This window comes from Rhinolophus sinicus, chromosome 10 (assembly GCF_057876585.1).
Source record: "Rhinolophus sinicus isolate RSI-liver-muscle chromosome 10, RSI-T2T, whole genome shotgun sequence".
Taxonomy (NCBI): Eukaryota; Metazoa; Chordata; class Mammalia; order Chiroptera; family Rhinolophidae; genus Rhinolophus; species Rhinolophus sinicus.
The window spans coordinates 14,392,717-14,418,999 of record NC_142510.1 but is presented as its reverse complement, the minus strand read 5'-3'; the positions used below and the strand labels follow the sequence as shown (position 1 = coordinate 14,418,999).

The window sequence follows — 26,283 nt, the reverse complement described above, 5'->3', positions numbered from 1 at the left end:
GCTGACAAAAAGCATATCCATATTGTAACCTAAGAGCAGGTTGAATACAACTGGATGCTTAATTTTATAAATTTGCATAGCCAAGGGAGTGCAGCCATACAGAGCTGTTTCTTGTACTGTGTATATATTTGTTCATAAAGGATAGACAAAAAATGTCCTCTCTACACTTAAATAGGGAAGGGAGACACAGAAAACGACGAAGGCGCCAGGATCCAGCAGGAACTGCATCCAGAACAGGAAAGACGTGGGCACGCAGCAATCGACATGTGGGTATGCAGCAGGTGACACCTCAGCCACCACAAGAGAAGAGCTAACGGAGATATCCATCTTGAGATGCGCAAAACATATAACAAAGTCAAAAACAAATCTAGACGGAACATCCTGTGAGCCGAGCACGGTGAGCCCAGAGGTAGAGAAGGGAGGGTGCAGCTGGCAGAACAGGCAGGTGCCTGGGCAGTGCCCACAGTGTCATATAATCCTCGGCTCCACATGGCAGGCTGGCTCAGGCAGGGTCACCCCAGAATACACATCCCGTCCCTGCTCCCAGCCCAGGAGCCATCACCCAGCGCTGGGGCTTCACCACGTCCAGAAGGAGGCGACTTCTTTCACATGTAGATCTGCTGAGATGTTATAACTCCAGGCAAGACATGAAAATGTGAAGGAATTAACCAGGCACACAATATCAAGGAACTATTAGGCGAGTATGACGAATGACTGTAAAAAATATCTAAGAGAATCTGATGTTTAAAATGTGGCACCCAGTGGCAACATGACAGGGGTACAGGTCCTCTAGCCGGACTGGGAGCCCAAAGCCCACCATTTCTTTACAGAAAACTGCTGTGTCCTTGCACGCCCTATGGCTCGGCAGTAAGTCAGGTGTGCCTTACGTACTTCATAAACATTCCGTCTCACAAGAGGTACCAAGGGTTAGACCAAGCTCTGGGGTTCAGTCAGTACCTTAATAATTTTGAAATTCACACTCAAATTCAATTATTTCCCCAGATTAGCAGGAACTTTCCATCCTCAGGGGCAGAGGTAAGAGAGGGGGAAGAGGTCCCAGTCACCAGGCTGAGGCTCATCAAAACCCAAGATGGGGCGGCCGGATGGCTCAGTTGGTTAGAGCTTGAGCTCTCAACAAGGTTGCCGGTTCAATTCCCGCATGGGATGGTGGGCTGCACCCCCTGCAACTAAAGACTGAAAATGGCGACTGGACTTGGAGCTGAGCTGTGCCCTCCACAACTAGATTGAAGGACGACTCGGAGCTGATGGGCCCTGGAGAAGCACACTGTTCCCTAATATTCCCCAATGGAAAAACAAAAAAAAAAGAACCAAGATTAGGCCTGAACTATCCTCACCGCAAGGCCAGCTACCCTGCATTTGGGCTGTGCACACAGAGCATCTCACGGGATTCCCATACTTGGCCAAGGGGGGAAACGCTCCCTGGGCCTCCAGGTCATCCCGAGTGTAGACCCTCAGTCTAGACCCTCAGGCTCGGGACTGAAGAGCAGCAGGATGGAGGCACACGCGAGGGAGGGAAAGCAGAAGGAGCCAGCACTTCGCAGCACGGTCCTGGACACTACAGCGCGCCTTCGATCGACCGGGTCACATGCCCACTGGGCAGCGGCCATTGCCGCCTCACTGCCCCACCGGCTGGAAGAGCGGAGAGCACCACGTGTCCCTGTCGTGCCCTGCCCCCACCACAGCTGTGCCACCAAATGTGTAAGCAGTTCAATACGGGCCTAATTACAGGCCTCACCTATGTGTCCATCCGCCTGCCAAGCAAGGCTCAAGGAGACAACAGAAAAGGCACACAGAACAGTCACAAACGCTGCTTTTAATTCAAAAGTGACAACTGAATTACTGAGTAAAATCTCAAACATGAAGTTTTTAAATAACAAAATGTGATGGGCTGATCTGTGGCTCTGGAAAAACGTAATTGTACATCAACCTGCTTCTGGACCCAACGACAATTCCAGTAAAGGCACCAACAATCTGTCACATCAAGATGTCTGGTGCAGGCAGGGGACAGCCCATTGCTGCTTCTCAGTGCGCAGAAGCTCCGCTCCAGGAGGTGCCGTAAGTGACATCCAAGAGCGAGCAGTGACGAGTTCCCCAAGGCTCAGCAGCAATGGCTGAGACGGCAGGTACATGTAACAGGCATAGACGTCAGCACGTCCACAGGGTGGGGGGCCTGACGACCTGAGATGACCTCCATTACAACAGACAACCTGTTTATCAAACACCCCTGGAGGGCCGGCTTCCGGAGCACTTTCCAAGACAAGCTGCCTTCAGCTCAAACTTCCTGAGGCTACCTGAACAACCGGCCCGCCCGCAGAGAGCGGTCCCCCCCAAGACAGTAAGGTTCAACCTGATGAGACGCGAGTTTACAAGCACGTATTTCTGAGAAGTTATAAAAAAAGAAAGAAAGAAAAAGGTCTCCAGAACAGATCTTCAAAGGAGAGCTCTGCCCCTTAGAAAACGCAGGTTTGTACCCGCCCTGGGCTAAGCCAACCCCACAAGCAGGTGCCAGCCAAGCAGGAGGCCCTGGGCACTCACCTCTGCCTGTTCCCAGGCTCCGCAGCAAGACCTGAACCAAAAGACCCTGTGACACCGAGGGGCACCAGGCCAGCCCCTGACGAGGGAGGAAGCAGAGCACCGCACGGATAAAACCTGCTCACTTCCTCTCTGACACCCATCCACGCGGGAGGTGGTAAGAGTCAGAGAAATGCGCAGAGCACCGAGCAGGTGAGAGAGAAGACAGGTGGGGCCGTGAGCACTGACATTGGAAGGATCGGAAGTGTGTGCGTGGCGTTGTACCAGTGGTATTTGTTGGTCTGGCAGAGAGTTAGTGAGACACGATTCGGGCAGACAGCCACACACACGGCACTGCACTGCACAGCTGCCCTTCTCTCTGCAGAATTCCGTCATCAGACACGGTTTCGTGTCGACATGTTTGGATGGTGCAGGACTTCAAGGCGGACACTGCTGCGCCCGACGTGCTACCAAAGCGCCTTCCTCAGTGAGGATGTGTCCAGTCCGCGAGCAGCGAGCCTGAGAACAAGCATCGGGCTGTGACCTGTGGCGGCCCCAAGGTGGGGTTCACCCTGGGAGCTGCCAGGGCTACACTAAAGCACAGACCGCTAGGAGGGAGCCCACCGCCATGTGCGCCCAGTGTTAGGAAGTCTGGGGTCCCCAATGCATATTCTATCCCAGTGGTTCTCAACTGGGGACATTCTGCCGCCTCCCAGGGGATCTTTGGCAATTTCTCAAGACATCTTGGGGTGCCATAACTGGGGGAGGGAGAAGTGTTACTGGCTTCTAGTGGACAGGCGCAGGGATGCTCTAACACCTTACAGTAAACAAGAGAACCCCAACAACAAAGGCGCGAGTAGCCTTAGTTCCTGGTTGAGAAATCCTGCTCTGTCCTCGTGGGTGGAACTCTGGTGACATTGCTGTTGGCAAATGCTCGCCTTCAACACTTCACTCGCTATAAGATTATACCCAATCCTTTCTCTGATTTACGATTTTTTTTTTTTTAACTAAAGAAGCGAACTCTCAGTTCAGAGCAGGGATGAAAAACACAGCTGGGCGCCCCTTTGATCGTCAGGAAGACCCCTGACTGTACCAGGATAAAGCAACAGGCAGAACAAGAACACATCCACCAGGAAACGGGTGCGAGGAGGAGAAGGGCCGAGCACACTGACCACCAGCCCACAACCTGTCCTGGAACAGCCGCTCCCGTGGGGAATCACGTCTCTTAGGAGGAGCCCCCCACCCCCAAACAGCAGGTAAGGGGCCGTTAAGAATGAAGACAAACCTGGGCCTCTGTTCTTAGCACTGGCCCCGGGGTGGGCCAGGACTGAGATCCTGGGGAGGGAAACACTGTGTTCTGATCCTTCAAAGAGCCTGTCACAGAAGAAGGTGTGAGCCCTGGGCTTCGCCACCTATACACGTGACACCCCTGCTGCTAACTCAGAGCTTCTCAAGATGCCCGGCCGCTCAGCCAGCCCCGAGCACAACTCCAATGACAGGTTTAAAGGCCTTTAGAATAAGCCTCTCCTTTAAGGGACACACGCCGCCTCCCTGTACCATTAACTACTTAGTCACCTGGCAGTTGTCAGCTGTGGGCGGAAACCAGCGCGTGCTCTGTGGGGACAGAACGCTCTGGAGCCTGAGCGGAGCTGTGCCTGCTTTGGGGGCACAGTCAGAGGACACACGGGTGTCTGCAGAGGGTGGTGAGGTGGCCCCGAGGCCAGGCTGACGGGGGCAGGGAGAGGGTGCTGGCAGCACCCCTCCAGCTGGAACTCCCAGACTCCCCGTCACCCGGGAACCTCTCTAGTGCCGTCCACGCCGCTCAGCAGACACAGTCTGTCATTTGCCACAGCTCACGGCATGTCCCCCAACTCCGGGAGCACAGTCCTGGGGGGTCATGGGAGCTCCGAGACCTTTAACTCACAGAGCAAACACCCCATGAAGCGACGTCTCTACGTACACGTGACTCTCCAAAGCCAGGGGTTTTCTGTTATTTCATAAAGACACATGCACTCATTTTACTCATCAGACGCTCTTCAAGGAGGTAAACGAACTACTGTGTTTCCCCGAAAATACGACTGGATCTTATATTAAGTTTTGCTCCAAAAGACGCATGAGGGCTGATGTTCAGGGGGTATCATCCGGAAAAATCCTGCTCGGGATTATTTTCCGGGTCGGTCTTATCTTTGGGGAAACCCGGTATATGATTCACCCAACGACTGAACGAACATGGATGGCAGTGCCAGGGGGGCAGATGTGGGACCCCCAGGAAGCTACATCCTAATGGGGAGACGGGCCCGACATCATTTTCAGAAATGACTGGTTTTAAAGCCGTGAGGCTGGCCGTGGTGAGATGCATGAGTGCTGGGGTACAGAGCAGACCCCTGGCTGCTGGGGGGCAGGAAGGAGGGTCGGCAGGGGGCTCAGAGGAGGGGCTGGAGGCTGCAGCACTGGCCAGGGGAGGGTGATGGAGGCTTAGATGGTGCTGGAATGGCAGGGAAGGGAATACTCACACGTAGAAAGTGAAATGTAGGAAGAGCTTCGTGCATCACGCATTTTAAAGTTTCACTTTCCCCTAATGTTTCAGGTTCAAAATACAGCCGCCTTCCTGAGGCAGGAAGAAGAGCCAGTCATGCCGAAATCCACATTCAAGCGAAGTACAGAAAGAACTCTGGAACTTGGAAAGGGCATTGAGATGATGCCCCACACACGTGCTTTTCCATCACACGCTGTACGTCAAACAGCAGGGACTCCACCAGCGCCTCACAGCAGCTTCAATGGTTAAGGAAACGCAGAGCTCAGAGCCACACTGCTCGAGCCCCTTCACAGGTTCACTGAGCACCTGCTGTGAGCCACGCGCTCTGCTCACTGGAGAGACACCAAGAACAGAACCGAGCCCATGCCTCAAGAAACGCACCTTCTGGTGGGACAGATAGAGCCCCCCCAAAACAAAATCCAGGTAAAACTTAGTGTGTCAGGCGGTGGTAACTGCTGTGAGAAATACCGCAGGGAAGGGAGAAGGGAGCATTTGGATGGAGTGGTACAGAACTGAACAGTCAGAGAAGCCCTCACTGGGAAGGTGACATCTGAGCAAGGACCGCAGCAGGTGGCAAAGCCCTACTGACCCCTGGGCACAGCCTCCTGGGCAGAGGACGGGCCGGTGGAAAGGCCCCAAAGCAGGAGCAGCAGCTCAAGGCTCACAGCAGGGGCCACCTCCACACAAAACCCCTGGGTGTCCGGTGGGGACCCCAGCACACCCGAAACACCCGTTCTGGCCACCTCAAATGACAGGGGTGGCAGCCTGAGAAATGGGGTGCCCTTCAGGACCCAGGAGCCTCCTGCACCGGAGTCGGATGCCACCCTAAGCTGTGTGGTCCAGCACCAACCCTCGGCTCCCAGATGCCGGGCACCAGCCCACGGTAGCTCCTAACTCGTCCCGGCAGGGTCCCCGCCGCTGCGGCGCCATGAGCAGCTGTCCTCCTTGGTGGAATTCTGGGATCTCCTTCCGCCACAAGTACCTCAGGGCCCAGACAATCGCACGGCCTCTCCCTGAGATGTTTACAAGGTCCGTACGGTGCTCGTCCTTCTCTTCCCACAGGCAGAACTCACGGGCACGGGTCTGTTAGTGAAGAATTTTACTTTTGCAGTTAACGGAAATGATGGAAGCAGTATTACCTAGTAACGCATTTTTTAAGCGTCAATTATGAAGCGAAAAGCCGAAGGAAAAACGCCCTCATCAGTGTGCAAAGTCCAAATGTTTACTTGTACTACGGACCTTATTCTAAAGAGCTGGTTTTGGTTGGGTGACATTCTGAGGCCGTAAGGAGCTGCACAAACAGCCCCTGGAGACCATCTGCCACGTGGAGAGGACACTTGCTGACCCGTGGGCCACGTGGCGGTGCCCCTTCCCGGCCTGGCCTGTGGAGGCAGCAGAGCCGAGGGACCCAGGCGACCCAGGGTCTGCGGGTGAGTCATTCGCTCCTGGCACAGCCCATCAGCCTGCCCCCCACTTGGTGACCCAAAAGTATGGTAAGTAAATTCTTTCGGTTACTCAACAGCTTCTGCAATCGCATCTCGGGAGACATACAAGCAGCATACCCCAGGTTAGCGTCACCTCCTGTCCTCCCTAATCACATGGCGCTGGACAGACACGTGCTCGAGAACGTGCCCTCTGCCCGGTCCTGCAGGCGCAAAGTCACCCTGAAAGTTCTGATCGCAGGCGCCCTACGCACACATGTGCACACCCCCCAGATCAGAGCCGCTCACACCCAAGGGAGGCCGGGGGCTGTGGCCTCGACGCACGTCACAGCAGTGGCCGCCCGCGGCTGCCCGGGGCCGAAGCCCGACGTCAAATCCACTCCTTTCCCGCCAGGAGCCTCCGAAGGCCGAGCCCCAACCCCCACTCTTCCTCCCCCACTTCCCAGCACCAGCCCCCCATGCGTCTCCCCACGGCCCCAGGCACGGCTGGGACAAGCTCCGTAAGTGCATCACCTCTGAGAACAGGGGACGATGAGGCCGTGGCACAGCTCCATGGAGAACAAGGAAGGATGACTGTGCCCAATGAACCTGGTGGGGAGAGTCAGCCCTCGACAGCGGCCCCTTTGGACTGTGGACAAGTGGGTCTCACCACGTCCGCACCACTGCACTCACCACTAACCTGCGTCTGTACCTGTGAGTGTGTCCTGGGGATCGGTAGGTAGGACTGCCACCTGTGGTCGTCCCACCTTTTCAGAGCAGCACACGGGGTTTGGGCCAGGACTACAAACACCCCTTCAGAGGGCACCTATGACAGGAACACAAGCCCCAGTTCTAAACCACTGGCTTCTAAATGAACCCGTAAAAATGTAGTCCCGATGGAAACTGGGCGTTTTCTGAAGGCTCCACTTGTTCCACACAATTTGTAAGAAAGAACATAACAGCTTCCACTTCTTTGACTTTGAGTCCTGAGTTCGGAGTCGCCTCTTAGAAGTAGAAACTCTTAAGGGAAAATTACTTTGACATCAAATTCCATTTTCATACCCACCTAAGGACGTCGGGGCTCAGTTTACTCTGTAGTCCCTGGCTTAGCCACTAAGAGTTTAGGAAAATAGCAGCATCAGACATCCAATGTCCAACATCCAAAACTGCTAACCGTACCAACCACTGGATTGATAAATATATTCAAATGCAACGAACTGGGGGCAAAGGACACATGACCTCTGGATTTCTTTCCCGCTGCCATCGACTCTGACACGCAGACCCCTCGCCTCTCCCACAGCTGCGGACAACAGCTTCCCCAACCCTTCGGAGCCTCACTGCCAGGAAGACAGAATCTGCTGTTAAAATACAGAGCCCTCCCTACGTGTTGAAAGCGCCCCTCACGGTCCTTAATTACCTGCAGCAGGGCAGTGCTGGGCCGAGGACATGAGGAAGTGGCCAGTGACACAACGGGCCCAGGTTGCCGGAGGCCACTAGAAGTGTGTGTGTGGGGGGGCGGGGGCGCCACAGCAAGGGGCCAGGAGCGGCTTCCCAGGGCTCCTGTGTCTACACGGAATGGGGCCCAGCTGAAGAGGACCTTTCTTCTCCAAAACGGTTTGCAGGGGTTGCGTTAGGATGGGAGACACGGGGTTTCTCCTGTTTTGAAATGTCCTTTAAAACACCTGACAAGTGATGATACATAACAGGGTCACTGAGCAGCGACTAGAAGCCCCCTCCTCCCTGAGCCCTGGGACTGAGACAAGAGCAGACAGACCTGGGTCAGCACCAGGAGCCAAGGAGTTGAGTTGGGGTGAGAGGGCTGCCTGCTGGTCCTCAGATCCCTCTGGGTCTTTCTTTATCTGTCCCTGTATCTTGTTCTCCTTAGGACAGAGACATGCAAAGTAAGCAAGGATGTCACATGAGCACAGCGCTGGGGAGTTGGAAGCTAGATGGGGGTCGGTGCTATGAGAGACAGTCTTTCATCCTGAGAGGCAGCCCATCCATCTGCACCAGGATCAAGGATTCAAAGGTGGGGGGCAGACACACCCCAGATCTGAGCAATCACAACTGGATTCTTTAAACATGCTGTGGCTCTGAGAGACGTTTTTCTAATTTCTAAAAAGTTGCTGAGGAGGAATTCCAGGACGTGACAAGAATAAATCGATTCGAAGCTTAATCATTAGTTACTGACTGTAAACCTTTTGCGTGTGAACTAGTAACGGGCCTTGGACAGACAGGCAGTTACAGGAACAAGCAGAGAAGGGCCACCGTGGAACTGTTACAATGAGCACTCTGCACCTGGCTGGCCTTCTGACCCTGGACAAGTTCTGTCACCTTCTGGCTCAGACCCTTTACCGCATAGTCACGGGTACGGAGAACCGCGGGCTTTAGTGAGTGAATCTACACAAAACACTCCAGCTGACGGACTGGGAGGGAGCTTGCCAGGAGCACTTTTACAGTTAAATCACACAAGATACCGACCCAAAGTTTCTCCTCCCCGGGGCCATCACATCCTAAAAGAAGCCCTTCGAGCCCTTCCCAAATGTGTTTATCCATCCGGGAGTAAATGTGAATTAAATATATACTCTCTCAGGAGGCCCGGTTCTGCTGCGAGTCAGACAAAACGATACAGGAAGGCTGAGCTCCCTAACACACCAGCAGAGGAATCAAGACCAAAATCAGGGCCTTGTATGGTCAGGACGTTGTCACGCAGCTTGAGGCTCCAGCCGCCAAGAGAAACGCTCCCAAACTCCCAAAGCGAAGCTGCCTTTTAGAGCTCCCCTGGGCGGGGTGTGCTCTGGGGCTCTGAAGGCACCCCGACAGGTCCCGCCAGCACACCACACACAGGGAACACCCCCTAGGCCCCTGCATTAACGGGGTGGGGGGCTGCCATCAAATCTGACCAGCTCATCCCCAAAGGGACTCTGCTGGCAGGTCAGCTGTGCTCGCTGGCAAAGAACTTTCTGGTAAGACCCTCCTCTCTCACCCCAACAAATCCCCCAAAGCCAGACCCAGCACAGAAAAGCAGGTGGAGGTAGCGACAGCAAGCACTGCTGCCTCCCCGGACCCCAGACTTTCACCATGAGAAACAACTGCGGTGGAGCAGCAAAACCCAGGACCCAAGTTCAAGGTCTGTGACTTCGCTGAAACAGGGTAACCACGGCTGAACCCCACTCTCTGAGCCATAAGGTGCTCTTCCATTAAATGAGGCTGATAACACAGACCCACCCCTTGAGGGCTAGGTGCCGGCGACAGACACACGAAGGCCTTTTGTGAAGTGTGTTGTACGAACAGGATGAGGCTACGGGCTGAGGTGACGCAGGGATTCTCGGGCCCAGGCTCCCGCCTGCGTGTGCTCCTAGGACCGACTGTGCCGCATGCCTGGCCCATGCTGGCCTTTGACCCCGCGCACACGGGGAGCAGGCTCACAGGAGACAGGTGGGCCCCCAGCACAGCCCCCAGCCAAATGCTGTTTGTCTCACTCGCATGGAACCGCACATAGGAGCTGAAGCTCCGGGCAAGTGGGAGGCTGGTTTGAAACAAAGACCAACGTGGGGCTGTTTTCTACTGTTCCACGGAGCGGGCCGTGGAAAGGACAAGAAGGGAGCGAGCAGTATTCAGGGCGTGAGCCTCCCAGCGTGGCCACCTAATCTGTCCTCCCACTCTCTCCTCCAGCCCCTTCGAGCCGCTCCCGCAGCGACAGGCAGGCGAGGCGGGCGCCGGGCACGAGGCCGGGCTGCCCGCAGCCTGAAGTCTGGGCCTCAGCTCAGGACTCAGCAAACAGCGTGTCTGCATTTCACTCACCTGCACTGTCAACATCAGCTTCGCACGTGTCACCACAAACCTCTGATGAAATGCTGACACACACGATTTCTTTGCATGACACCGAAGCTCTGCTCACTTCCTACGTGGGAACTGCCGAACGGTTTACTCTGCACACCAGGAACTTCATTCACTTCACATCATGACGCAGGAAGGTGACGGCGAGGAGGGCCCCGGGGCGGGCTTCTAAGAACCCCCAAAACCCTATGTTTAAAGCAGGATGCTGGGCACGTGGGAGCTTGTTTTCCGCTCATTCTTTAAATTCTCCATATAATTACATACACCCCTTCTACAGACAACCTTAAATACCGCTGCTCAAAATAAAATTAATGAAATGCCATTTTGCTCGACTTCTGAAAACAGTAACTAACAGCGACGAGCTTACTGTTTGCCACACGTTCTTCTGAGCATCTCACGCGCGATCACGGTTAGTCCTCACATGACTCCTTGTGTGAACACCCTGGCAGCAGCCTCTCCACAGACGGGGTCCCTGAGGCACAGAGCAAATCCTGGCGCAAACTCACACGCCAGCAGTGAAACCACATTGACACTTGATGCTCTAGACCCTTCCAGCTCGTAGAGGGTGCACCGCCTGACACTGGGACTGGGTGTCAGCCAGGGGCTGAGGACGGGCCCTCAACGGGCAGGACCTCCCCGGGAAGCAGTTAGGGATCCCCACCACGGCACGCCTCAGGCTCACGCCTTTCGACCGGGCACAGGCCTCCATACAGAATCTAGCCGAAACAGTCAGAAATTCAGAAGATTTGTATTACGAAAACATTCGTTAAGGACAAACTCCTAACACTGGTAACGGCCTATGTAAATGTCTACCAACAGGACAAAGGCTACTCCTGGTTTCCCCAGGGAGGAGGACGCAGCAGCCACTGGAAGTGGAGTGTGACAAATGCCTGGCCCAAATGTGAAGTGAAACAGCAGGAGGCAAGGCTGTCAGGGTACAGCAGAGGTACCAATGGGGTTCAAAGAAGACAGGAGGGAAGCAGTGATGACCTCCGGGAGAAGGAGAGGCACATCTTCTAGGTGGTTCCTGTGACCATTTACCTTGGTAAGTGTAAAGGACAGAGGACAGAGTCAGACACGGGCAGGGTCAGCAGAAACAGCAGGGGAGCTCGCTGCTGCCTCTGAGGGACCCTGTCAATGGCCACCCACCAGGGGACACTGGTGATACCACATGGGGCCCACAAACCTTTTCAATTTCCTTCCAGGCTCCTTCAGGAAGGACTCACAAAGGTATGAGGCGCATTTGCTGATGAGCAGATGAATAAACTAGTATCTTTTAGATGCAGATCCGAGTGAGGGGCAGAAATCATAACTACCGGTGCCCCTCCCCACATGGAAATCCTATTTCTGCTTTTCAAGACTCATTCTGGAGCTGCATCAGAAAAACAGCAGCATTTCAAAGATAATTCATTCACTCCATAGACTTAAGATTCCATATGCATTAAAACTTCACTCAGTAAAATCTACTTTTAGGCAGAAAACACTACGAACAAGCTCGTCTTGCTTTCTGCTTTGCTACAATTAATAATTTAACATATTAAAGGGACAACTAAGAGAAACACTGAGTTTCTAATCTCAAGTCACATTGATTATATGCCCCTTAAACATGAATCTTTCCTTGGGAATTACATTCAATCAGCAAACATTTCTCCCCACGATGTTGTTTGGGAATCTGAGGGACCCCTAAGTTGATCAAAAGTACGTTATCTGGTAGGTAAGTAAGGGGGGTGGGGAGGCTGGAATGTGCTGAGCGTTTCCCTCTTTCTCTCTCTGCAGCTTCCAACCCCAGCTCCTTACACAAAACTTCCCTGGGCCTCAGAATAAAAGGTCAAAGCTAAAATAAAACCTAGAGCTACTGGCACTTCCAATGAAATGAGAGCCTTTCTCTGGGGCTCCAGTCCTACCAACGCCCCACCTCTAGCTCCCCCCACTCACCCCGGCCCGTCTGCTGGGCTGGGACCCTTCAGGGTCCCCGTCTGATGCCTGCAGCAGGCCCAGCGCCTTCCCCTTTCCCGGGCTGACACTGACCACTAGCCCCACCCTCTTCCCCTCCTGTGTCCCGTCCTTCAGCCTCAGTGTGGACTGAGCTGCTCTGTCCTACCCCCCCAGGACTGTGCACCCCGAGGGAAGAGCGTCCTCCCAGGCAAGATGCAAGACCCTTGAGAGCAGCACTGGACCTGGGGGAACTTCCCAAAGTCCTTACAACGCCCTGCATGTTGTTTACCCTCCGTCAGTGTTTCCCACCCATAAACACATACCCATAGCGATACGGACACCTGTTCTAATAACTCTAACTGGCCGTCTTGTAAGGAAAGTGCCAGATCAATGTGGTCAAACTTTTGCTGTTTAATCCTCGGAAGCTTCTCGCCTTGAAATAAGAAAAAGACAAAAACCCGCCCCCAGAATGCCACTGGCCATGTAAATAAGCGTCATCTGGCAGGAACACCCCTCCAGAAATGTGAACTTCCGGGGGCTGCAACACGGAAGACAGCCCCCGCTCATTTCTAAGCCAGAACGCCTATCCTGACACCTGAAAAAGCACCATAAACAGGTGCTCTCCCTCCCTGCCCTCCTTATCTGCAAATTCTGAATAAAGAGTTTCTTCTTGGGGCCAACAATGGCCGATGAAACAGAGAGCCTCTGTCCCAGTGTTCAGGGCAAACTCCCACAGCAACACTGCACATCAGCGAGCAGAGAAAGACCTATTTTGTGGAGCATGACAGACGTCCACACCTCTGCCGCTCACGCATTTAGATCGAGTTCAGTCCGCAGAGCGAGGAGGAGGAGGAAGGAAGGCAGGATGGGCAGCCGGGCCGTCCGCACTTCGCCGTGTCTTAGCCAACGCCGAGCACCTGACGCGCCTTCACACCGGCCAGAGCCCCTGGGTGGGTTCAACACCCAGAGACCTGTCCGCCGGCTGCCAGGAGCCGTCACCATATTTTCTTCCAGTGCTTTCCACTTGGACCAGTGTCTGTCTTTCTTCCTACCGATTCTTACCTTCAGCACTGTCTTGCTTTTGCTGTGCTTGTGCGGAAAGGAGGTTGGAGCTCAGACTCTACGGGGGGGGGGGGGGAAAGGGGGGTAAACGAGCGAAACGCATGGCTTTCCTGAACGCCGACCTTCTGAGTTCCAGGCTAGAAGAAACACCGCCCTCTGCTCTCGGGTCAATCGAACAGCCTGAAAGGAACAACCCGCACGCAGCTCGATCTCTGACTCCAGGCAAAGGTCCTTAGACAGTGAACGACACTGCAGCTTGAGAAGCAGCCAGAGGAGACGGTCAGAGCCGACCACCTACTTTCACAAAGGCGGGTGACCCAAACCATCCTCCCAGCTGCACAGAAAGCGCCACGAGACCTGGCACAGGGACCTGAGCAGCTCGCACAGAGGCCAGTGAGACCACAGGCAAATGCTCCAGAGGGACGTGGGCCCGCCCTTGATTGGAAAGCAGTTCTGAGTGAGTTCAGGCCCTCTCTGCACCTGGGGACATCTCCGTCACTGCAGAGTTCCCTGAAGTGTCCATGTCTGCAGACTGGCCCGAGCCGGCAGGTGCCTGGACCCCATGCCAGGCTCTGACCAGGTACATGTAAGTCTGAAGGCCCCTAGGTCCCAAGTGTCCTCATCTGGAAACTGGAAGGACCCAATGGGGTACACGCAGGTCCTTCCAAAATCAACATACTGTGGTCACGCTATGACACACGTACAGCACGTACAGCACGTATCAGAGAGCAGAGCAGGGCCATGGGCCTAACTCTAGTCACTCAGCACTAATCTAGTTTCACCTCAGCAGGGACAGTCAGTGGGCGTCGGGTACCCCTGACAGGATGCACTAGGGGCCCCCCCTCCCTGCGGTTCTTCCTCAGCCCACACCTCCAGCTTTGTCTCCATAACACATCAGACAAACCCAAACTGAGGGACAGGCCACGAAGTGCCCGACCTTTACTCTTCCAGGACATCAAGTTCATGAAAAACAAGGAAGGACTGAAATTGTCCTGGGCCAGAGACGCAATGTGATCCCCGGATGAAATCTTGGAACAAAAGAGGACACTGGGGGAACCTAACACAAACCCCAAACGGGTTAGCATTTAGTTAATAGCACACCTCAATTCTGACTCTTGACAGATGTGGCGTGCTTGCACAGACGTTAACACGAGGGGAAGTGGGTCATGGGTACCATGCAAGCTCCGTGCCGTATTTGCAACTTTTCCATACATCAAAAAAAATTCCAAAATGAAGTTTATTATAAAAACAAGTTTGTTTGGAGGCAATTTTGATATCTTCACGCAAATTTCAAGGATCTGAGAACATCCTGTCTTTAAAAACCTGACTCAGAGTCACTGCTCAACACTAATTTGAAAAACACAGGGCTACTGAAGGGAAGGGAAGGGAAGGAAAGCAACACAGAAAACGTTCAGTATACATTTGCTACCTAATAGCACCACTTTCTTCAGCTCGCCTTGTCCAAAGGCCTCAGTGTCTGAGCCGAGCAGGTCTCCCTGTGGGAGCCGAAGCCAGGCACACAGTCTGGTCCTCCCAGCTGGGATCTGCCGCCCTCCCTGAACTCCCTCCACACGCAGCCACTTCCCTGCTCCGCTGCCCTCTGGGCACCCTGCTAGGTGCACTGTGGTTCTTCTGGCTTCTTTGCAGCAGCCCACAAAGGCCAGCTACCCCTCCTGGCAGGGCCCTCGCTGCCCTTCAGGCACCAGTGGTAATGGCCGTGCTGTTTGTCGGTTTCCCTTCAGCCCCTGGGGCAGGGCCGGTGGCTGGTGGGGCTCACAGACGGGTGGGAGCGCTGGCGGGCTGTCCCCCACCCACTACGCTGCAGATCGGGTCTTTCACATCCAAGGATTCCTCCCGGCCAAGAGTGGGGAGCCCTGTTCTGTTGCTGCGTCTTTAACCCACCATCAGCCCATCCTCACCCACTTCCACCTCAGACACACAAAACTCCGGGCCAGCAGCTTCTGGGCAGGAGAGTTTTCTAAGATTTTTTTTAAAAAGAGAGAGAGAATTTAGATTATTAGAGTTGTTTTTTTTTTTTTTTTTGGAATGAGAATAAAGTGCATTCACAAATAAACTATATTTAGACGCACATTTTAAAATCTGTATAACTGGTAATAACCAGCTACGTACACACAATCAGGAGAAGACTGTAATTTTGACCAATAAAAAAACCCATCAAAGAAAAATGCCAAAGTGCAGGAAGAAAAAATGAGTTAACAATAGAAAAACAGGGCCGTACAGGCTGAGCTCTGCGACTGCGCACTGAGGGAAGAGTTCCGTCTTCAGCGTCCTGTCCAGCCTAAGTCACAGGCCACTGGGAGAGAATCTGCAGAACGGCTGCGCGCTCGCCCTCAAGGGACAGAGCTGGTGAGTAATGACCAGATCTCAGACCCCAGCAGTTCCCGAGCTTCTCAAGTGCTAAGGACGGCAGCTTGTTACGTACGTCCCGCTGGCCCAGGGTCTGGCTGCTGTGTCTGTCCACATGCTAAGAACACGGCTGAGCAGGGCCAGTGTCGGGGCACTTTGCCCCCAAGACTGTGCTGTTCCCATCATTTCCCAAAGGAAGCCCACGTGGCACTGGGTGACACTGAGCCTAACGTGCCCATCCGCTCCTGCCCTCCTGCCAGGCTGGTGGCTCTCTCGTTCACCATGCTCACCCACTGCACTTCCGGTCATTTCAGGAGGGTGGCACCTCCGGCACCTGCGAGCAAAGCAATGGCACTATAGGTGGCTGCATCCACGCATGGAACACAGGCCCCTCTTGGAACAGGACACCCTTAGAAACCACAGCAAAGATGAGGCCTGAGAAAAGCGCTCAATGACCTTGCCCAAAGTGGCAAAGAGATGTGTGTCAAAGCACCACAGGGCAGGGGGCGTTTCCCCCACGGTCCCTCCATCACAGGGAGAGCAGCTTGGCTTCCGGTCACAGGGACTGTGAAGGTGACCGTGATTACCAGGGATCTTTCAGAAACAGTCCTCCTGATGGGAACAGAACTGCCTTGGGAGGGGCTGCCTCCCGGAGTGTGTGCAGCGCTGACACTGGCTCTTCTACAGGTTAGAAACTTGGGGCCCAGCCCTGTGAGGACAGGGGTCCCTGCGAGGACGGGGGTCCCCGCGAGGACGGGGGTCCCTGCGAGGACAGGGGTCCCTGCGAGGATGGGTCCAGGGCAGGTCTCGCCCGCCACGGCAAGACCTGGCCAACATGGAGAGTTCAGCCCAGAACACTGCATACTTGACACTGACAGTTGCTGATCCAGATTTAACCCAACACTTGATCTCCAAAGCCTCCCAGGAAGGGCTATCGGATAAAACGGAACCAGGGGCTTGGAAACATAACATTTCAAGGGTCAGGGAGGCGGTAGAACACACACACAGAAGTTTGAAATTACATTTGAAATTACATTTCCTTACACAATGAAGAAGTGGAACACGGGTCCATGTTTTTAACCCTCTGACGTCTTCCTACTTTGGAATGCTGCCGTATTGGTCATTAAATGGGTATGAGAGAGACTAGAATGAGGCCTGCAGCCCTCAAACACACACAGCTCTGAACGCAGGGGAGTCAGGATATACACGCAAGATGCAGACGGGGTTTTGCTAACAAACAGCAAAAAGAATAAGACACACAGGCGTGTGACAATACACCGCAGAAAGCCCAGGCATGAGGAGCAGGGAGGAAACGTGCAAGAGTAACAGAAGCCGTCTGGAGACGCAAGGGTTAGAGAGATCAGGACATAGAGGCCCCAAACCTGCTTTAGAGAAACCAAACATTGAATAAACAACAGAACCAGGTCAGACCAAGACAGGGGCGGAGAGGGGAGCAGGACGAAGAAACTGATGGGTCAGAAAAGGCCTCACAGCCACCGGGGGCGGTTTCCACCGAGGGGGTATCTTCAGGCCAAGAGGAAGGGCTTAAAGGGGAGAACCTGGCAGCCCAGAACCTCTTGACACTGTCCTGGCTGGGAGGAGAGGCCACATGGCAGGGGCATCTGAGGAGGGACCCTCACCAAGGAGAAGCAAAATGACAGGAGAGGCAGGGGAAACTGACAGGGGTGCTGGAACCTGGGGACCCGCCAGCAAGCCCTCACTTCCTCCCTCAGCAGGGAGGGGGAACTAGGAAGAGTCTGTGTCAATGTTTCAGCCCAGCCAGCACAGCACAGGATGGGAATGCAGCGTGGTGGCCCCTCCACAGGGAATTCCTGCCTTCACTGCAGGAGAGCGTCAAAGCCAGGTGACAGCCCAGCACACACACCGCACTTCACATGGGGCTGAGAGCAAGGTCTGCAAGGTACAGCTGGCTTCCCCTGCTCGGGGCAGAGTTCCCGGGCCCTACACGCCCCGTCCTCCAGGCTCCCAGAAACAGGGAGGGAGAACAGAAAAGTTAAGTCCCAGCCGCTTTCTCCACATGTTTCCACGACCGGCCGAGCACTTATGAAACCAGAGGCTTCCAGCTTCCCTGTGAATCTTATCAGCCCTCTCTGACAGCATCCAATACACGGCTGTCACTTTGAGATACAACTCCTGCTGCAGTAAAATGAATTCCAAGAGAACAACAGGTTGGGGAATGAGACCTGAACAATGAATTCATTGTGAAAGCTAAGCTTTCAGCGGGATGAATTCTGACTGAAATCCCACCGAGACACACATGCGGCCGTCTGCACAAGCCTGTCATGGCCTCCGCGACGTGGGCAGGCCTGCCACCAGCTCCACACACATGCAGAGGACACACACCTCCGGAACAAACATCTTCTTTATTTTAATTTTTGTAAGGTTTTACTTGAGCTAAACTGACATGCTGGGAAGCAAGGTCTCCAATGCTCCCGGAACAAACTTCTTGACGGCAAAACACGCCTGTAAATGTTTCGATTCCCTGCAGGCTGCAAGTTGATTTAAAGCCCAGTGGCTGGTGCAGGAGGCCTGCAATCCTGTCTGTGGAGGCAGGAGGTCACCGGGCCACCAGGAACTACATGCCCCCCTTCATCAGGCCCCTTGGGAATCCTCATGACGGAAAGCACACATGGCTGTCCTTCTGGGGGCCGTGCACCCAGGCCCGGCTGCTAACGTCAGACTTGTTCATCTTCACACACACACTTTGCGGTGCTGTCAGTTCTTGCATCTGTGGCTCTGGGTGTAATCCAACTATTTAAACAGAAACCCGACTCAGTTGCTCTGATAAGAGATTTGAAGCCCACAAATATAAATCCTTTGTAATAAACTCTCTCTCAATACATTCAAAACAAGTGGGAATTTCTTCCAGTAAACATTTCAGTCTAAATCAGGAAATTTTTCTAGACTAAGAGGATGGAAACAGACTTTGTGCAACCATATAAACTCAACCAGCACCAAGCACTGAAAGATTCCAAGAACCACCACGAACCCCGCAGGCCTTTCTCCTCCAAGACAGTAGCATCAGACACATTCCCCACTACTCTTGAGCAAATGCGCTCTGCCTGTCGATTCAGCTAGAGAGGCTACGCACCGGTTCTGATATTCAAATAAGTTTTTCATGGGTCTGGTGTCACACTGACAAGTAAAGGATGTGATACGGTTACAGAACACTGTGCTACTGAATAGGCCTGAATGATACTTGTCCAAAACGTACAGTTTCCACACCAGCACTTCCTCCCCGGTGATCTGCCCTTTGAACCTGCCTTCAAAACAACTGCGCTCTGCAGCCCTGTGGCCAGCTGTCATCACAAGGCAGGCAGAGCTGGCACCTAGTCCTCGCACCTGCTGAGGGAATCATTTCTGCATCAAGTGTCTTCAGCAGCGGCTCCTGCTACAGCCAAAGTCCATTTCCACAACGACAGCCCTTAGGACGGGGCAAAGTGGACCGCCTGTGAAGCTTCTCCACACACCATCAACTCAGAAGGGAAGGACCTCGCTACCCCCCCCCCCATTTCTGCCACGCTTCCCAGTTCATCGCGCATTTGCTCCACAGGTACCCACACCTAGTACCAGACGGCTTAGGGGACGAGCACACAAATTCAAGGGGGGGACCCCCAAGAGCAGCTTTTTCCTCCTCCCCCCACTGCTAACGGCAGCCCAGAAGCCCAGACCTGCTTTAACTGGCTGCCTCGAGCCTCTTTTCAGGTCCCACGTCTCCACGGGCTGCTGCTGGCATCCCTCTTGTGAAAGGCACATCAGAAGAGTAGAACAAACCTACACTCCCCCTCTTAGCTTGGGGACCTCATCAGCTCTGGACTCAGCTCAGGAACTGCTGTAGGGGAGACACGGGGACAGAAATACATCACGCTACACGAGAGCACACGAGGAGCTACCCAGAGGGAGAGCGAAAATCAGAACCCACTTCTTTCCATGTTCTCTGCCTTCCCCACCCCCTTCCTGCACGTGCAGCCACCTTTGCAAACACACTCGGCCGCGCTCGACTTGCAGGGAGCCCCTCTGCCTCATGGCCAATTTCACCCTTAACAAAATCACTGCCCAGTTCTTTTCTCCAAGGGAGGACTCCAAGCCTCACCCATTCAGAGGATCAGCCCCCCAGTCACGATGAACCAGAGCCTCCTTCCAAACAGCTGCTTTCTGACAGCGTGAGGCTGAAACAGGCTCCAGGGGGCACAGAGTTCAGCCATCTGCCCAAAGAAATAAATAAGCGTGTTGTCCGTCCATGTGAAGATGTCCCTCCTGCCTCCAGCACAGTCGGGACATTCAGGCGCCACCCCCGGCACGACGTCCTGGGCAGTGACACCAGGACGTCCTTAAACCCAGTGCTGCAAGGAGCTGCCCAGAAGACCCTCCCTCCGGTCACTGCTCCCGTGAGGGGCAGGGTGGCACCCAGGCCTCTGCCATCGCTCAGATGCGCTCCATCTACCAAGCAGGTACTTAACCTCTCTGCACCTCTGTTTCCACACCTGTCAAATGGGAACACTTACCTCACAACACTGTTGACAGAAGCCAAGCAACAAGTGGGAGCCAGCTAGCCCAGCGGCTGCCTTAAGGAAGCGCTCCATCAGTGGTACCACAGCCTCTGGCCCCCTGAGTGTGGAGCTGGGCTGCCCTTCCAGACTTCACAGCTCCTACTGCGCCCCCTGTCGGCGGTACACACTTCAAGAACCGGGAAATGAATCACTGGGACTGGGAATTCTCATAGCGCCACCGCAAAATTCCAGACTTCAACCACAAACTCCCGTACAAATCCATCTGTCCTCAGGTGAAACATCCAATACTGGGAGCGTCGCTGCCATTACTGAGGGGAAATGTGGCATATTCTCACATGCGTACGTGTGCAGGACACTAGCTCAAGACACAGAAACCTCGTTCCTCCCACTTCCCGATGGGAGGTCTAACCTTTATTCTGTAATTCACTTTTTCTCATTGGATCCTAGTGTTTTTGAACTAGAGAGCTGCCTCATGCAAAGTAAATTCCAGATGTCAAATGTCCATCACGGGGAACTACCAAGACTATGGGAAAATCGCCCTTTTCCTCTTCCGATGGACGCCATCAAAGTACACACCTTGCATTGCAAAAGCATCACTGTGCAAAAGTTCATTTTACAAACATCCAGGATTATCGTCAGCTTAAGCCTCCACTGAGGTTCGCCAAGCCTCCTAATTCATGTTTTGCGTGTTAGCCAGGGCACCCCAGGGTACAGTCACACATGTCGCAACACACAATGACATCCCTTTTGCGTTTCACCATTTTTCTCAATTGAACACGTCCTCCTCTTTGACTTTGGATTATCACCCATCTCTACAAAACTGAGTTCTTAACCTGAAGTTCACAGGTGAGCTGCAGAAGGTTCAAGAGTTTCCTGAAATTATTACAAAATTCAGTGCAGCTGCGCATTTTTCTCAGGCGGACTCATACCTTCCATCAGATTCTCAAAGGGCCTCATGACCTCCCCAAAAGAAAAGGCTTCAAGTATATTTCATGGATCTTCCTTCATTTAAGGGATTTGCCTTTTGAACCAAACTCTGCAAGCTTCTATCACCCATTTCACATTCACATACACGGTATAAATCTTTAAACCATCTTATTAAGTCCAGAACTTAACAGAGGATAACACATAAAAACACTAGGAATACTTTTACCAAAACATTTAACCTAACAAGTGTTTTTCTTTTCCCCTACAATCCCTCCTCTCTGTCACGCTCCCTTTCCCCTGGAGGTACAGTTTTCCCCAAAAAATAAGACCAGGTCTTATATTAATTTTTGCTCCAAAAGACGCATTAGGGCGTATGTTCAGGAGATGTCATCCTGAAAAATCATGCTAGGGCTTATTTTCCGGTTAGGTCTTATTTTCTGGGAAACACGGTAGGTTCACGTCCAGCCTCCCACGGGCTTCCCACAACACAGACGCCTGTGCCCCAGCGGAGCCTCAAGGCAGGAAAAGCACGCTCCCGGCCGGGAAAGGAGTGTCTTAGACTCCAGGCTAATCGGGAATCTGAAGGGCCGGGAGCATCAGGTGCTTTGAGCAACAGCTCGCACCGCGCGCTGTGCTGCGGCCGGAGGCAGAGGGACACGGGTACCGGTGAAGGCCCAGGGCGGTTCCTCCGTGAACAGAACGAAAGGTAACCCCGGAGGCTCCGCTCCAGGCCGCGCTGCGCCGACAACAAACTTTCCAAACACTTCCACCGCGACAGGCCGGTGACACCTCCCCGGCCGCCCCCGCCCTCCGCGCGCATGTCAGCGCCCCCGCCGGGCCGGCGCCCGCCACACCGGGTCCGGGATCCCATGGCGGCTGAGCGGCAACCGCACGACGCCCACGGTCCTCGGCCCGGCCGCCTGGCCCCAGGTGAGGCGCCGCCCGGCCCTCGGAAACCCGGGCCGCTCCTCCTCGCCGGGCCCCGGCGGCCGCCGCGCTCGGACGGGTGACCGGCTGGCGCGCACGGGCGGCCGTCGCGCACTCACCAGGTGGCTGGTGGTCCTGGCCATGGGCCCCGTTTCGGCTCAGGCGCCTCCTCCGCAGCGCTGCGCGGCTCTGCGACTCCTCAGCGTCCTCCTCCCCGCGGCAGAGCCCCAGCAATGGCCGCCCTCATCCTGCGCCCGCCCCGCCGCTCGCAGACCCTGGCGGCGCCCCGCCCCTGTGCGACGCTGGTCGGGACTTCCGCCGCGCTGCCGTCGCCGCCCTCCCCCATTGGCCGCGCCCGCCGCCGCTCCCCCGCGGCACTTTGGGGCCTGCCAGCGAACTCGAGCCGCATTTCCGGGTTGGGGTCCGACGGGCGGGAGCCGCCGGCCCCGCCTCGGTGTTGGGGCCTCGTGCGAGCCAATCCCAGGGCCGCAGGGCGGGGCCGGGCGGTGGAGGGTGCGAGCTGTCATCCCAGGTTCCCTAGCCGGGAAACTGAGGCTCGCAGTGGCCGGGGCCGGCCAAGGTCACACCCGAAGCAGAGGCGGGGCTGGGCTGCAATCCGCCGCTCTGACTCAGAAGCTGAGCTGAGCGTGAACACCTAGAGACCAAACTTTACTAGTTACAAAACTAAGAAGTGTTCAAGGTAAGAAATTCAGGGGATGAAGTCATATTTACAGGGCAGAAAACAGTCCCATCTCATCGCAGCTAACAATCTCAGGGACACCTTCAGAACTTTCTTATTTGCTTATAATTTTAGTTTAGCTCTGGATGATTATGATGACGGTTAATTTTTTTTGGTAGTTGTTATTATTGATTATGATGGTGGTGGTGTTGATTTCTTTTTAATTCTGGGAAAATTCACATAAAATTTACCACCTTAACCACTGTAGTGTATAGCTCAGGGGCATTAAGTACGTTCACGTTGTTGTGCTATGATTTTTTTAGACAAAACTAGAATCATCTTTGTTACCTGAAGGTTTGGCATACTTTTAAATGAACTTTTATTCTAGTTTGAAAAAAATACTTATTTTCAACAATAACAATTTAGAAATAAAGAAATCGCAATAAAATAACTGTACTGTGACTCCCACTGGCCACACTTAATTGTTAGATAGCAATGATAGCCCTTACCATTTACTCAGCGATTACTCTTAGTATGGAATTTTCCTGCCTAATCTCATTTACTCTGAACAAGCATCTCAGCTATTGTGGCCCAACTTTTCAGATGAGGAAGCTGAATCATAGCACAGTCCTGTAACTCGCCCTCGGTCTTGTAGTGCTAGAACCAGGATCTTCATCCCCACATTCCAGAAGCTGTACTTGGACCAGTAGGCTATAGCGCCTCTGTTTGACACTCCAGCTTTCCAGTCGTCTGCACATTTACTTACTTAAAAACAAAAAGGCAAGTGGAACCCGTCCCCCACAGGGTTCATGCTGTTTTGATACTCACTTATTTCACTTAACAATGTATTGCTGTGTATCATGTACACTCTCCTGACATCTTATTGTCATCAGGCACCTTGTAAGGGCACCAAGGACTCCAATGGAGGAAGCCTATAGCTTATGGAGCCTTGTGTTGGTCCAGCTCCCTTCTAACTGACATGGAAATGTTTCCCGGAAATTTTCCCCATGAACAAGGCCCTGCACTTAAATCTAGGCACACCCTTGCTTATTTCCTTAGGATAAATTCTTAGCAGATGGAACTGCGGGGTCCAAAGGCAGGTGTCCCTCTCAGGACTTTTGATATATGCTGCCAATAGTCCATTGCCATCCCCACTCCAGACACTCTCACCTTCCATGGCCACAAAGTCAAGTTCAAGGTACATATGAGCTCTTGCCACCATATCAAGCCACATTCAACATTTGGGAACATTAACCTGCCTTAATAACCCCTACTACATATAAAGAGTAGGTACTATGACCATTTCCATTGTTTACATGAGGAATTTGAGGCTTCAGTGACTTACCTACTCTCGGCCACACAGTTACTAGGTCATAAAGCACAGGACTCAAAACTAGTCCTGACCAAGGCTGGTACCTTCTGCTCTTGGCCACTGTACTCAACTCCCGCCCAACAACCCTTATTTTATATTTATTTCAGTCGTCGCAAAGAAATAATAACCCGTCCTCAGAGAATGCTAACCACTTGGTATAATTTCTCTTAATTCTCATCACAACCTTATGAAATAATATTTATTACCATCGTACATGTGAAGAAATCTGCCAGACTGTACAATAAATGCGAGTGTAAATATATACATTGCTATAGTGTAAATACATACGTAGTTATAGAGTCTAAAAATATATAGCTCACAAGCACCTTTTCTCAGAAAGTTACTGAAGGATGTGCTCCACTAAAGAGGAAATACATCGAGAAGAAGGCATGAGATCCAGGAAGAGGGAAGAAACAGAACACACAGGAGGGTGATGAAGAGAAGTCCTAGGATTGTCCATCCACAAATATGTATTGTTCCTCCCCTCCATGCGAAGCACTATGCTAGACATTGGTAATTCATTGGTGACAAAACACAAAAATTGCTGTCCTCATGGAACTCCGATACCGCTGGCTTGTGGTTGGGAGTAGTAAGCATAGCAAGTAAATCTTATGGGGTGTTAGAAAGTAATAAGGCTGTGGGAGGGAACAAAAATCAGGTAAGTGGGGACTCAAAAGTGCCAGGCAAAGAGGTGCAATTTTGAATAGTTAATAAGAAATCCCATGATAAGAACGGAGAGCACACAGACCCAAGGGGATCAGGCTTCAGAGGGCTCCAGAAAAATACTGAAAATGATAGATTCTCTGGTGGGTTTCACCACATAATAAACTGAAGAAGCTGACACAGACATGAGGAAAGCTCCTGAGAAACAGCCACACCAGGAAGGAAGTGCAAACACAGTTCACTAGGCATCTCACTCATCTCAGCTGTGAGTGGTATTTACGGTCATAATACAGACGCACTGATTCAATCAGTAATTATACCCCATCTCGGCAGGACTCAAAGACAGGAGGGTTTAGAGAGCTGAAGCCTCACCTCTTTTAACAGAAAGGCAATAGATAAAGACTACAAGTGATGAACCAACCTACAGTACAAAGAAATTACTTAGAAAGATGGACATAAATCACAGGAAGAACATTGAAACCAAGCGGGGTATGAATAGGGAAAGATGAGGTAGGGGCTGCTGTTTTTCATTACAAGCCTTTTTAGTACTAGTTGGCCTCTTCACCATTGATGCAAGTAAAATTAATACAATGAGTATATCTTCTTTGTAGAAATTCTAAGAATCTCCCACTCATGAATGTGAAGCTGTGCACGGATCTTTGTGACAACACAGCTTTAATGTGACACAAAAAAAAGAAAAAGGAAACCACCAAAATATTTATCAACAAGAGAATGGTAAAATAAATTATGGTACATCCATGCTGGAGAATTCTATGCAGCTACTGAAAAGAACGGGACAAAGCTTACAGAGAAGGAGCATGAAGGTAAAGCAGCAAGTTGCAGAATGTGAATTGGGGTCTAACTTTTTTCAGTCTATTACTAACTAAAGCAGAGCCATGTAGTTCTTGAGTAAGTCAAAGAGAACAAGGAGAGAGAAAAACTTGAGGAAAAGGAACACGGTGAATGCTAGAGCCCACTGGAGCAACAGGTGGAGCCAACTGGGTCCCAGGCAGCCTCAGGTTAGGGGTGATGGGAGAGGGGGAAGCTGTGGCCCTGAAGAAGGCAGCTGAGCAGGCAGCAGGGACAGGGCAGGGAGGGGCAGCTGAAAGAGGAAGAAAGGACAGTTCTCAGTTCTCGTGGGACCTCAAAGGCAACCAGTGTGCAAAGCCCAAGCAGGCCTGGCCCGGTAGCTCTCCTTTGTGGAGAAGCAGGGCACCTACTCCATGGGTTGGATCTGGTTGCCCCTCCCGGGACAGTGGGCAGAGGGATGATGGACTCACCTGGTCCAGCACAGTTCTTTGGTACCCTGGCTGGAGGAAAGAGAGGGACAGTCCCCAGCTCTTCTCTGGCCCTTCGTGCCCAAGGCAGAAGGGTGATCTCGGGCCAACAGTGCTATGCTTGGCCTGACATTGTGAGGTCATGTTCTGCCCAGGGAGGGGCCGAAGGATGGCCATACCCATCCTGGTTCGGGCTGGAAGGCTGCCTTACAC

The 26,283-nt window shown here is 53.0% G+C and overlaps 1 protein-coding gene and 1 long non-coding RNA gene across 2 annotated transcripts in view; one reads left to right on the top strand and one right to left on the bottom strand.

The window, feature by feature from the left end:
• The window catches only part of PDPK1 (3-phosphoinositide dependent protein kinase 1), a 71,989-nt gene extending 49,630 nt beyond the window's left edge, over positions 1–22,359 (bottom strand). The window contains exon 1 of the mRNA XM_019719724.3: positions 22,199–22,359. Coding sequence (XP_019575283.1) covers positions 22,199–22,222 — 24 coding nt within the window. The 5' untranslated portion in view covers positions 22,223–22,359. The remainder of the gene's footprint in view (positions 1–22,198) is intronic.
• On the top strand, positions 1,411–13,395 carry LOC141569430 (uncharacterized). Its single transcript, XR_012493042.2, has 3 exons — positions 1,411–3,788; positions 7,790–8,103; positions 8,375–13,395. It is a non-coding gene; the product is annotated as an uncharacterized LOC141569430 (long non-coding RNA).
• Positions 22,360–26,283: the final 3,924 nt, after the last annotated feature.